Source organism: Falco punctatus (assembly GCF_963210335.1).
Source record: "Falco punctatus genome assembly, chromosome: 14".
Taxonomy (NCBI): domain Eukaryota; kingdom Metazoa; phylum Chordata; class Aves; order Falconiformes; family Falconidae; genus Falco; species Falco punctatus.
In genome coordinates this window covers 23,299,904-23,312,069 of record NC_137594.1, presented here as the reverse complement: position 1 = coordinate 23,312,069, position 12,166 = coordinate 23,299,904, and the positions used below count along the sequence as shown (strand labels likewise).

The following is a 12,166-nucleotide window of genomic DNA, read 5'->3' as shown; positions in this document are numbered from 1 at the left end:
AAGAGGGCTGACAGGGCTTTGTGAGGCAGTGGAGAGACTTCGTGGGTTGATGGACTTCGTGGGGTGGAGGAGAGACCTGGTGGGGTGATGGAGGGACCTTGTGGAGGCCAGCAGGGCCTTGTGGGGTGGTGGAGAGACCTGCTGGGGCAGTGGAGGGGCTTCGAGGGGTGGCGGAGAGTGCCCCGGCGGCGGCTCCGGACGGCTGCCCGGGCCCGCCTTCCCGCCCCGGGGGCGCTGCCGGCCGTGGGGCGGCCCGGGGGAGGCGGGAGGGGGCGGCCCGGAGCGGGCGCGGCCCGCGGCCCCTCCCGTCGCCATGGCGGCTGCTTAAACAGGCGGCGGCGGCGGCCCCCACGCCTCAGAGCGCGGCGCCGGGAGGTGAGTGACCGAGCAAGCGCGGCCGCGGCGGAGCCGGGACTCCCCCGCGCCCCGGGTCGCGCCGCCGGCGGGACCCCCCCGGGCCGCGGCTCCGGCTGCTGACCGTCCCGCGGCGCGGGGGGCGGGACCCTCGGAGGGAGCGTGCGGGCTCCGTGCGGCGGCGCCGGGCGGCGCGGGGCCGGGGCGGCGGGGGCCCGGGGCCGGGCGGGGACAGGCGGCTTCCCCGCCCCGCCGCTCCTCCCTGGCGACGGTCGCCAGGCAACGCCGCTCCTCCCTGGCGACGGTCACCAGGCAGCACTAGGGCCGGCGGTGCAGCCACCGAGCCCGCTGCGACTTCGTGCCCCCTCCCGGCTCTCGCCACGGCCCCGGGGGGCCCATCCCAGCCCCCCCCGCCCCGGGCACTGGGTGAGGTACCCGCTCCGCACCTCGGCGTGCCGGAGCCGGGCCTGGGTCCTGGCCGGGATGCTGCGGGTGCTCAGCACATGGCGAGGGATGCTGAGCCGGCAGGGCGAGGCTGACGAGGGATGGCGGGTGGGAGGCAGGATGGGGCGGCGGCTGCGGCACTGTGCAGGGGTGCGGAGGCCCAGCGGCCACTTGGCACCCCGGTGCTGCTGGCTAGGGGGCACCATGTTTGGCCCAGCCCCGGGGGGCAGGCTGCAGGGCTGGGGTGCTGTCAGCTGCACGCAGGGGATGTGGCCGTTGGCAGGGCCATCGGGGCAGGGGAGAGGTGGGGCTGGAGGCAGCGAGCACGATCGGCGAGCAGGAGGAAGGCGGCCGCATTGCGTCATTCCCAGAGAGTGCTCCCGAGGGCACAGGCTGCTGTGCTCACTCCCCGGCAGCCCCTGGAGCCGGCAGCCTCGCTGCTGACAGCTCTCCATCCCCCAAGACACGTCCTGGCTGGTGGCTTCGAGGCTTGTCCCAGGCTGCTGCCAGCCCTCACCCCACGCCCGCAAGGCTCTGCCAATGCCCCGCTCCTGCTGCAGAGCCTCGGCCCTCGCCAACCCTCCTCCTCCTCCCGCCCTTGCAGGCCGGAGAACAGGGCTGGCTGAGCTCTGCCGGCGCAGCCAGCCAGAGCCAGGGCAGTAACAGGCCCCTCCATCCCCTGTCCTGCTGCCCCATGGCTGGGAGCACCGAGATGGCCTCGCTGGAAGAGAGCTTCCGCAAATTTGCCATCTACGGTGACACCAAGGCTACGGGGCAAGAAATGAATGGGAAGAACTGGGCCAAGCTGTGCAAAGACTGCAAAGTCACCGATGGCAAAAGCGTCACCAGCACCGATGTGGACATTGTCTTCTCCAAGGTGAAGTAAGTGACTTGGCTTTTTGGGGCCTCCAGCGGGGCTGCCCTTGTGGTGTGGGCAGGGTGGCGGTGCCCAGGTGCGGTGATCCCCAGGGGGTGCGGTACCCCAGCTGCATGCCCAAGCTGTCCATTCCCGTGTTGCACTTGGCATGGAGCAGCGGGTGCTGCCCTGCAGTGTCCTGCCTTCCAGGGAGTTGTGTCGCTGCTTTTGCAAGACCTAATAATAAATTAATCCAAATCTCTGTGTGTGTGAAGCTCAGGTTTTTGTGCAGAGCCTGTGCCCCTGCTCCTGCTCCCCAGGTGTCAGGGTGGGCCTGGCCAGTTCTGCCAGGTTCCTGTGTAGGTGCTGCAGGGAGCAGAGAAGGATGCTCTGGAGTGTCCCCTGTGATGTGGCACAGCCCATCCCTGTGTCTGGCCGGCCCACACCTCAGCCTGGAGCTCACTGGCAGCTGAAGAGCTGAAGGCACCTGGGGCTGTTTTGGGGGTCCTTGAGGACATAGTGACACCCAGTGCTCCAACACCAGAGTGCAGGAGCAAGGATGGGTGGAGAACCTGCTCTGTCTGTGCCCTCCATCTGGGGACCCCGCTGATCCCTCATGGGGCCAGGAGGATCTGAGCAGCAGGAGGTGTTCAGCCCGTAGGAGGGTGGGTTGCTATGCTGCCCTGGAGGCGAGGACCAGGCGCTCGTGGAAGAGATGCTCTGTGCACATCCGAATTTGACCAGAGAAGGATTGATGCCTGCCAGGGTAGAGAGGGTGCTGGGCATCTCAGGCAGGCTGGCAGCAGTGGGAATGGATGTGTGTCCCCTCCTGCCACCAGTGCCTGAGTTCCCAGGTCACTCCCATGCAGGGGTGAGGTATTTGGCACCAGAGACTTGAAAGCTCCTGGAGCTCAGCACCAGTTGTGCTCAGCTCAGCCCATTCAGCCAGGATTGCCCTGGCATAGCTATGTTTCAGAGGTGGGTGAAGGGCTCGAGGCCGGTGGAGGACAAAGCCGGGGTCTTCTTGATGCAGCTCATCCCGCTGCATCCCTTTTGGAGGCACAACCTGAAGACGTGCTGATGGCAGCCTGGGTTTTGTGCTTGCAGAGGGAAGACAGCCCGTGTTATCAACTATGAGGAGTTCAAGAAGGCGCTGGAGGAGCTGGCCCCCAAGAGATTTAAGGATAAGAGCAAAGAGGAGGCGTATGAAGCTATCTGCCAGCTGGTGGCAGGGAAGGAGCCCATTAACGTGGGCGTCACAGTGAGTGAAGAGCCCTGTGGCTGCTGGGAGCAAGAGGGGTGGTCAGGAGGGGAGGATGGAGCTCTGCCCACAGTGCAAATGCTTTCCGAGGGACCCCATGGCCCTGGGTGGGCTGGGGGGTCTGGGGATTGCGTAGGTTTAGTGGGTGTGGGGGGCATGGTAGGGCCTTCGGTGGGTGTCAGAAGCTTGCATGGGGCAAGGGATGAAGGGGGTGGGGCACGTTCTTGACTCCTGTGTCCCATCTCCCCGCTGCAGAAAGCCAAGACGGTGGGAGCTGTGGAGAGGCTGACAGACACCTCCAAGTACACAGGCTCCCACAAGGAGCGTTTTGACGAGAGCGGCAAGGGCAAGGGCAAGAGTGGGCGGGAGAACATCGTGGACAACAGTGGCTACGTCAGTGCCTACAAGAATGCGGGCACCTACGACGCCAAAGTGAAAAAGTAGGGACGGGTGCCTGTGGTGCCCACCGTCCCGGTCCCTGCACGTCGGCCGGGGGTCGGCGCTCATGTCAGCCTTGGGACATGCCTGCGTGACATGGGGCCCGGGAGGCTGCGCTGGGGCCAGCCCCAGGCTGGTGGGATGTCAGCCGCCCAGCGCTGATGTGATTGGGAAAGTCGCCGGGCTGTGTGCTCTGCCCCAGTGCTATGTCTGTCCCCCTCCTGCCGTGCTGTGACCCTCCCCAGCCCCTCCTGTGCCCCCCATACTGTCACCCCCAGCCCCCTGCCACTGGCAGCGCCTGCCGTACTAACAGCACTGCTCCTCAGGGCTCCCCTGTCCAGCTTGTACCCAGACCTTCCCTACCTCAGCCCCAGCTTTTGGGGCATCCTCCCTGCCAGTCCCACTGGGACCACAGCCTACCTTCCCCGTAGACCTCCTGGAGACCTGCCTTAACCCTGCATGAACTACACCACAGCCACCTCCTCACCTCCTTCCTTCCCCACTGGTGCCCTTGCCGTGGGGCTGCCCAGCTTCGCTCCTTGCCCAGCACTGTGGGAGGCTCAGACCCTGTGGTGCTGTTAGTGCTGGTGCTGCCAGGATGCTCCCAGCTGAGCCCTGGCATCCACTCTGGGAGAGCTTGGCGTTGCCTGGCCATTGGCAAAGGTCTCAGACTTGAACCCCTGTGGCCTCCTGCTGCCTTTGTGAAGCCCAAACCAAAGGATGCTGCAGACCTGCGCTGTAACCCGGCTCTGCAATAAAACCCCACCCGCACTGACGCCCCCGGTCTGGTTGTGTTCTGTGGGGCTGAGCAGTGAGAGCCCCTTCGCTCGCTTGCCCGGCCGGGCAGTGGGAGGCTGGGCTGGCTGTGCCACCCCAGGGCAGTATGCCATGGGCTCGGCCCTGGCCGCCGGCAGTTTTGGCAGCTCCTGGCTGGCCCTGAGTTGCCTGAGCAACCACAGGCACACAAACATGAGTGCCTGGCTCCCACTCCTGCTCTGTTTGCAACCAAACACATGAGCTCCTGGTAACCATCCCTGGGAACAGGCTGGGCTCCAGGGTGGAACGGCAGCTCCGGTATGGGGTGACCACTCTGACGGGTGCACGAGGCTGGGTGCAGGGGCTGACACCCCAATTCCAGGCATGGGCAGAGCCTGCTGCAGCGCTGCTGGGTGGCAGTGCCAGCCAGGCTTTCCAGCCAGATACCCACCTCCGAGGGCAGCTGCTTGAAGCCGGGCTCCCAAAATAGCCCCTGGGGGTTTGCCTCAGCCGTGGTTCTGGCACTGCCCGTGCCATGAGGGACATGCTGGGGGCATGCACGTGCCTTGGGCAGGCTCACTCCCTGCCAACGCACAGCATTGCACCTTCTGCATCCTAGCCATCTGCTTTGTAAAACACAGGAGAAGGAAGAGGTTGTCTTCTTCTGGGCTGGCTTCAGCCTCACCTTCCGTGGGGGTCTACCAGTAAGTGTCTACCAGTGGCAGGCTGGGGTGGATGGGGCAATATTAACCCTCCTTTGAGCAGGTCAGAGGAAGATCTGTGTCCTTAAATGCTCTTTCTGAGAGCCAACCTTCCTCCTTCAAAAAGTTGTTGCTGGGGGGTGGGGGGGTGGGGGTGTTTAACCCTTTGCTGACTCCATTGCCCAGCTGCAAATGTGAAGTGCAAAATTCCCAGGGCAAGGCAGCCTTGTGTTGCCTTGTGGTCTGTGGAGGTGCCACCCACAGCCCTGTCCTTGTGCACACTCGAAGGCTTTGTGAAGGAAGAACATTTTGTGAAGAGGTGAGCAGGCCAGGCCCCGTGGGACTCATCCCCTGCCTGTATGTGGCTCTGGTCAGGACCTGGTGGTGGAGCAAAGGGGGGTACCCATGTCAGGGCAGCTCTGAAGAGTTGTAGGTGGTGACGTGCTTTTAATACTGGGCAAGACCGGGAAGGGGATTTTTGCCTGGTTTCATGCTTGCGTGTGGGACAAGCAGCAGTTCTGGCATCCCCACGTCCACTGGCAGAGCATGGCATTTGGGAAGAGCAGTTGTTCCTCCCCCAGCTGCTCACCCCACCTCTGCCACTGAGGCTGGGGACCTCAGCAGCTCAGCTGTCCATGTAGCAGCTGCTGAACACCCGTGGTGTGTGAGCCTGCAAGGAGGGTGGATGGGGCCTCACTGGGAGTTACCTCCGCAAGGGGTGCGGAGCTGCTGCTGCTCAGGTGATGGAGCAGCCAGGGCAGGGACTGCAGGACCACCCCTGGACAGCCTTACTATCAGTTGGTTGCATCCTGCTCTGAATCCTGAACAGAAGCAGCTTCTTTGCAGCCTGTGAAGCCATGGCAGAGGTCACGCGGTGGCCAGCAGTTCCAACACACTGCCAAATCTCCCAGACTAAAGGGATTCCTTACCTGCTCCAGCTCCTCTTCAAGCTCTCCACGGGTTACACAGGACCTTCCCCCTCCAACCTTCTTGTTCCCGAGGTGGCAGCTCCAGCGCTTGCTGATCCCTGCATGGGGACAGGGCTGTGGTGAGGGTAGCAATGGTCAGACCACCCTGGCCAGGCTGGTTGGCACTGCCTAGTCCGGTATCGCAGTCCTGCTGCACCAGCCCGGGAAGAATTAGTGCTGGTAAAGGCACAACAGGGTTTCATGGCGGCAAAGTGCCTAAGATCAACCTGAAAAGAAGCCGCTTCCCCTGAAGTGATGGGAACAGCTTCCTGACAGCAACAAGATGTTGATTTTGGTCTTCACCAAAAATGTAAATCTTTCTAAACACCGGTGCAGTGATCTCCTGGGCAGCTGTTGGCTGGGTACACGTGTACGAGGCTTGCCCCCTTCATTCCGGCAGCAGGGTGTGAAGGCCCTTAAGAAAAGGCATCTGAAGGGCTGCAGCTGTCATCTGCATGGCAGATACATCACACGGCGCCTGTGCATGGTCGAAGCCAGGTGGAGACACTGCCTCATGGGACAGTAAGTGGCCTTTAAACATAGGTCTTTGGGACTAATGTGGACAGGAAAGTGGAGGCCCCCAGGACAGTTGGCACTGGAGTGCAGGACGGATGAGAAGAGGCCAAACTGGGGTGCTCAAGCCCTCGAGAAGACCTTAACCTGAAAGAACTTCCACAGGACCAGCAGCTCCGGCTGTCTTCCTGGTGAAGTTTGAAGTGGTGCCCCAGGCTGCTGAGATAGAAGAGACCTTAAAATATTAGTTACCAAGCTACTTTCTGTGACGAAAAGTGACACAGCCCAAACAAAAGGGCTTGCAGCCATTTCCCCTGTGCTAATGGATTTGCTCTGGCCAAGCGTTTGCTCTGAGGTTGGCTCCACACCAGCTCAAGAAAGACCTTTTGCAGCCAGCGTGTAATTCCCTCACAGTGGAGGAGCGGGCGGGCGGAAGGTGTCTCAGCCAGTATTTATCTTGTTTGCATTGATCCAAGCCCCAGACATGAAACATTTTTTCTCCTTCCCCTTTGTTCCTTCCCCTCAGCCGCTCCCTGGCTCCAGTCTCACCGTGGAGGGGCACACCAAGCCTTGCGCCCCCCCTTCCACCACACACCATGCTCACCTGCTCCACCACTTTGGACAAGCCCAGACCCTCTTACAGGCTGATGTCCCAGCTTGCTGGTGAGACATGCAGCCCAGAAGGCTCAGCCAAGTGGTTATGATGAATTTAGCTGTAAAATGTGTCCTCTGCCCCCAGGGTCACTTCCCCAGAGAGTCTAAAATTATCTGGGGTTGTGTCTGATGTGCTTCACACTTTTACAGCAAGTGTGTGTGCCAGGGACCAGGGATCTGGTTCCTTTGAGAGGTCATCTTTCTCTGGGATGAGGGGTTTGACCAGAGTTACTGATGAGGACTGAGCACCCTGAGCCTCAAGGACATAGATTCACTGCTAGGAGAGTGAGGCAGTGGATGCCAGTAACCCAGCAAGGTCTTACCCTTTCTGTCCCTGTGCAGGAGCACCAGGAAGAGCTCATAGATGTTGCTGTTCCAAAAAATTGCTCCCCCAGTGAGCATCCCTCCATGGAGTGTATTGTGCTGGTGCAGTGCAGACCCTTGGTCTCAGGCCAGGCAAAACAGTTTCCCGGCTGAGCTGTACCTGTGCTGCCTTCCTCAGTACTTTTCCACTTCACTGCTAGTCTGATGGACAGTGTTTTCCAAAATACACAGACTAGGCTGTAAGTTGTGTTCAGAAAAGATTCAGAGAGCAGCTTGTATTCCGATGGGTCAGGCACATTCTCGGAGGGGCACATCTAAACCTGGGACTGAAATTTCAAATCCTTGCAGTCAGTGCCCTGAGATACTGAATTAACCACAAATGTCATGTGCAATACTTCATTGCTAGCTACGTGTAGCCAGCACGATGCTGGAATATTGATTCGGTACCATTTTAGAGGGAATTCAATTAACTAAATTACTATCTTCCCAGCACAGCATAGCTTCAGATAAAATGTTATTATACAGGAGCCATCCCCTCTTTTTGTTGATATAACAACTGCAGCAGAAGTGTAAGAACACAGGGGAAGACAAAAACAGGAAGATGCAGAGAAATGAAAAAAAACCAAACCCACACCAAGAATAAGATTCACCAGCTTTAAATACAGCCTGAGGTTTCATACAAGATAAAACTGACCATAATCCATATTTAATGTCTATTTTGTTCCCTGTACAGAGGAAAATTGCATAATTGCTCTGAACTGCGGTACTGACCGGAGCCGTGTGCGGGTGGTACCGATGCAGTTCTTCCTAGTGGGGATGACGACTCATGATCGGTGCATTTCGCAGCTTGAAGAGGTGTTTTGTGAACAGTGAGGCTGCTCTCTTTAGTCAACTGCTCCAGCAGGACGGTTTGTAGACATGAAAGACCTGGGCAAGATTGCTGCAGAAAATTAAGTGGTAAGCATGCATTCAGGAGAGTGAACCCACTGTAAAGATTATTTTTTCCAAAACTGATACACTGATTTCCATTTATTTGAAATCACATTTTAAAACATTTGTACTTGGAGCTCTAAGTTTGTAGCTTAGAGCTCTGTATTTCAAGGTGACTGCAGCTACAGCTACGATTCATTTTAAGACTTCATGCATTGCTGGCTTGCGATAGTTAATAACTGATAGAAACCATTCAAAGAGATTGATGGCATGTGCTCAGAGAGCTGGAAGCACATCAGTGGAGCACTGTGATTGCAAAAGGCAAGTCTCCTGTCTCTCGTTTTGTCCTGAAACACTTCTGCTAAAAAAAGCACTTTCATCAGGCCCAGAATATTCCTGACTTTCCGCTCACCGAACTGGCATTTTCATATCTTGGCTTAAAAGTCTGTGACCGGTTCCAGCCCCCTGAAGTGTACAATGTGTGCTAACGATCACCAAAATAGCCTGCCCCTGTGTCAAAGCTCTGAATTCATCCCTGTGCCACCAGCGCGGGGGTCTTGCAAGAAGCATGTGTGACCTGGGACCGGAGGAGTTCTGCTGGGGCCCGGGTGCGCCCTACCTGTGCCCAGCCCACCCTGCTAGCTGTCCTGCAGAAGATCCCTGGACTCCTGAAGTACGGTAAGTTGTTTCACTTCCAGTCTTAGAAATTCCACCTGGGAACTCAGATGGTCATTGTCCCAGAACAACTCCTCTGAAGGAAGCACAGGGAGAAGGCTGAGTTACAGTTACTGCTGTACCAAGCATCTCTCTAACAGGCAGGGCTGTTGTGAGAGACGGAGGGATCCGTTGTGGGAGACTGTGGGATCCAGTGGCTGGAGGTCACGCTCAAGCAAAAAGTCCCCAGAGCTCTGCCTGCGAGGGGTGGCGGAACATCCTTTTTTACCCAAAGCCCTTAAACCCCAGGGCTGTCGGAGTGGCTAAAGCCCATCCTGCAATTCAGTGCTGCTTCCCTGACCCTGCAGCATCCAGGGCACAGAACCATGTGGCCTCTGCACTGGGGCAGGTCAGAGGAGATGCTTAAGCTTCCTCGGCCACCCAGCCTGTGATGTATCTCAGATCATGTTGCTCCTGTTACCTTTCATGCCAGCCACTGAAGTGCGCTGGACAAATGGGGAGGAAGGTTTGGACAGCTGTCAGTTTGCCTGCCTGAGGGCAAGGACAGACTGAAAATATGGGATAATCACTTTCATTTTGTAGGAGAGCTTGGTTTGGTCCTTCAGCAGTCCAGGCATCCATCCTATGATGTTCCTCGTTTCTTATTACCTTACAGTAGTCTTGTTCTTGCTGTACAGTGAATCCAAGTGCCTAGAAAAGGCATGTATGGCAGAGCTGGCATGGGCATAGCACATGTATGGTTGCATTGAGTCAGCTCTCGTCAGCCTTATAAAGCCACCTCAGCCACATGAACCTGATACCCAGGAGGCTATGAAGGGATGCATCCCTTTTGCCCTACTGTATGTGGGCATTTGATCTCTTCAGGCGCAATAACGAGCAGCAGCCGCCTGATCTCTCTCTTGTAATGTGGCACCTGATACACGGCTCTCCTCCAGCCCTTCCCCCAGCTGCTGCGTCAGATCACCTGGTTGTGATTGGGCAAGACAAAAGAAAACAAACCCAAAACCTCCAAAATCACAAAAGGTCACAAATGTTAAGAGAAATTAATCACTTTTCAGTGGTTTTGCCAGTGCCTGGTAAGTCCCTAGGAACCTTCCCCATGATGCTGGTGAGCTTGCTAAAGAGTGATAAATGACAATGAGCCTGACACGGTGTGAATTCAAGCAAACCCTTATGTCACTGCTTTGAAGTATTTGTTTGAAATGCACTTCTAAGGAAGAAAGACATTTTCAAAGCATTCCTGCATAGGTGTGCAAAAATAACCTACACAAACAGTAAAATCTGAAACACAAAAAGATATTTAGGCATTTTGGCAGGGAGCTTAGGTGACGTCAGAAAACAAATCCAAACAGAAATGTTTCTATGGAATTTTTTGTTGTTGAGAGCTAATTGGGAACAGATTTTAGCTTTGGATTTAAACATTTTCCTGCAGCATCTGCAATGCTATCGAGCATGACTATGATGCTCTGGAGCAGAGGAGGGAAAAATTCAGCTTCCTCCTGCTTGCATTATTGCTACAGGTTCAGCCAGTGGTCTTGGGAAAGTCGTGCAACCTTCCTCTCCTGGGAATTTTACCCAGTGGAGTTCAAGATGAATTATACACCTGCCCATTGAGCTCCACCTTTCTGCCCTCATGAATCCAGCGAGCGTTTCTTGCTCCACTGAGACAGAGCTTTGAGAAGAGTGAAGAAATTGGGGTGGGTTAACATCAGCATGGGATGAGCTTGGGCTCTTCCCTAGGTGGGCCGTGTTGGGGAGGGTGCCTCACTGGGTGCCTCACTGAACCCAGGCATCTCATTTCCTGACTCAGTGTGTTAGAGTAAGATCCGCCAAGGAAAAAAAGACAAGTCTTCCACTGGATCAGGAATGTGTCATTTGATGTGAAGCACCCCACAGTTGTGTGCTTGTTAAATCTGACCTGGAGCAGGGAGCAGGGGCATAGCTGGAGGCAGCATAGGGGACCTGCGCCAATCCTGCCCGTGACAGGCTGCAGTGCAATTGTATCAAGTGTGAGAAACTATGGACTAGAGTATTGTTTATTAAGATTTATGTTAAGCCTAATGTAAAGATTAGGCAAAAAAAGATAAGATAACCGCCAGATGTCCAGGATGCCTCTTGTGAAAGATAAGATAACCGCCAGATGTCCAGGAACTGACAGAAACAAGACAGACAACCCCACATAAGGATATATGAGTGAAGGGTCAATACCTCCACTACTTCATGAACACGGAAGTAAAGATGTATAAAAAGGGACTGTTTGAACTGCTCAGTATGGCAGTTGGTGGAGCGCAGACTCCCCTGCCGTCCAGCGCTGTTTTTGCTCATATTCTACTTGCTATAATTAATAAAATTTTAATTGGATTATGATCCGTTGTGGTCTCAATTTATAACATCAAGTAAAACATAAAACCTCAGTCAAAAATGTATGTGCAACATCTGGGAAATGCAGAAATTGGAGCAGCTATGGCACGTGGCCCCAAAGATCATTCAGAGGATGATAAGTGTTGCTAGAAGTCTTGCTGTGGGAGTGGATGGACCCAGACCTGGCCAGGGTTGGACATGAGACAAAACCAGTAAGACCATGACGGTGGCGGCAGGCAGGGCAGTGTGCGGCCGGCTGGTTTGCTGGGAACGAGGAGAGCCCAGCTGACAGCTGAACGGCTCCTCTGTGCCACGGGGGAGTTCAAAGCACATCGCTTAGCGAATATAGATAAAACTCCATTGGATTGTCTAAGAACAGGACCCGTCTGATAGCAAAGCTTTTGAACTGCCAGTGGGTTCGCACTGTACAGGCTGCAGAGGACAAAGGGACCATCCATTTGTTTATACAGTATTTATTTATTTATTGTTGGTATAATACAATTATCCTTATGTTTTATTTTTCCAAAATCAAACTCTTCCCTTTTTCCCCTTATGCCAAAATATAGTCTGGCAGCCCCTCTCTCACCCTCGCTAATAGATCTATCGTCTAAAAGCAGCCAACAGCACTTCAATACCAACGGAATATTTTTGCAGGCAAGTCTACCAGGAGAGGATGGCAGAGAAACCAACAACTCTGAAATCAAAAACCTAACGCAAAAACCTGCACCAGTAGTAGCCTACAAATTCCTGTCTGGGAAGATAAAGCAACTAAATAAAGTTGTCTTCATGCCAGCTGAGAGATCCAGGACTGCCAGGACTGCAGGAGCGGGCTGGAAACTAGGACCATGCGTGGCAATCAGTTAGCTGAGGGGAATGTGCTCGAGCTTGTCTAGACAACAATTAACATGATGAGGCATGTTTGCAGAGCACA

At 55.8% G+C, this 12,166-nt stretch overlaps 1 protein-coding gene across 1 annotated transcript; it reads left to right on the top strand.

Annotated features, from left to right (window-relative positions):
• Window positions 1-4,128, top strand: TPPP3 (tubulin polymerization promoting protein family member 3). Its single transcript, XM_080364975.1, has 4 exons — window positions 1-375; window positions 1,403-1,680; window positions 2,762-2,915; window positions 3,171-4,128. The coding sequence occupies exons 1-4, from the start codon at window positions 88-90 to the stop codon at window positions 3,357-3,359; spliced, it is 909 nt and encodes a 302-aa protein (XP_080221101.1). The 5' UTR covers window positions 1-87; the 3' UTR covers window positions 3,360-4,128.
• The last annotated feature ends 8,038 nt before the right edge of the window (window positions 4,129-12,166 follow it).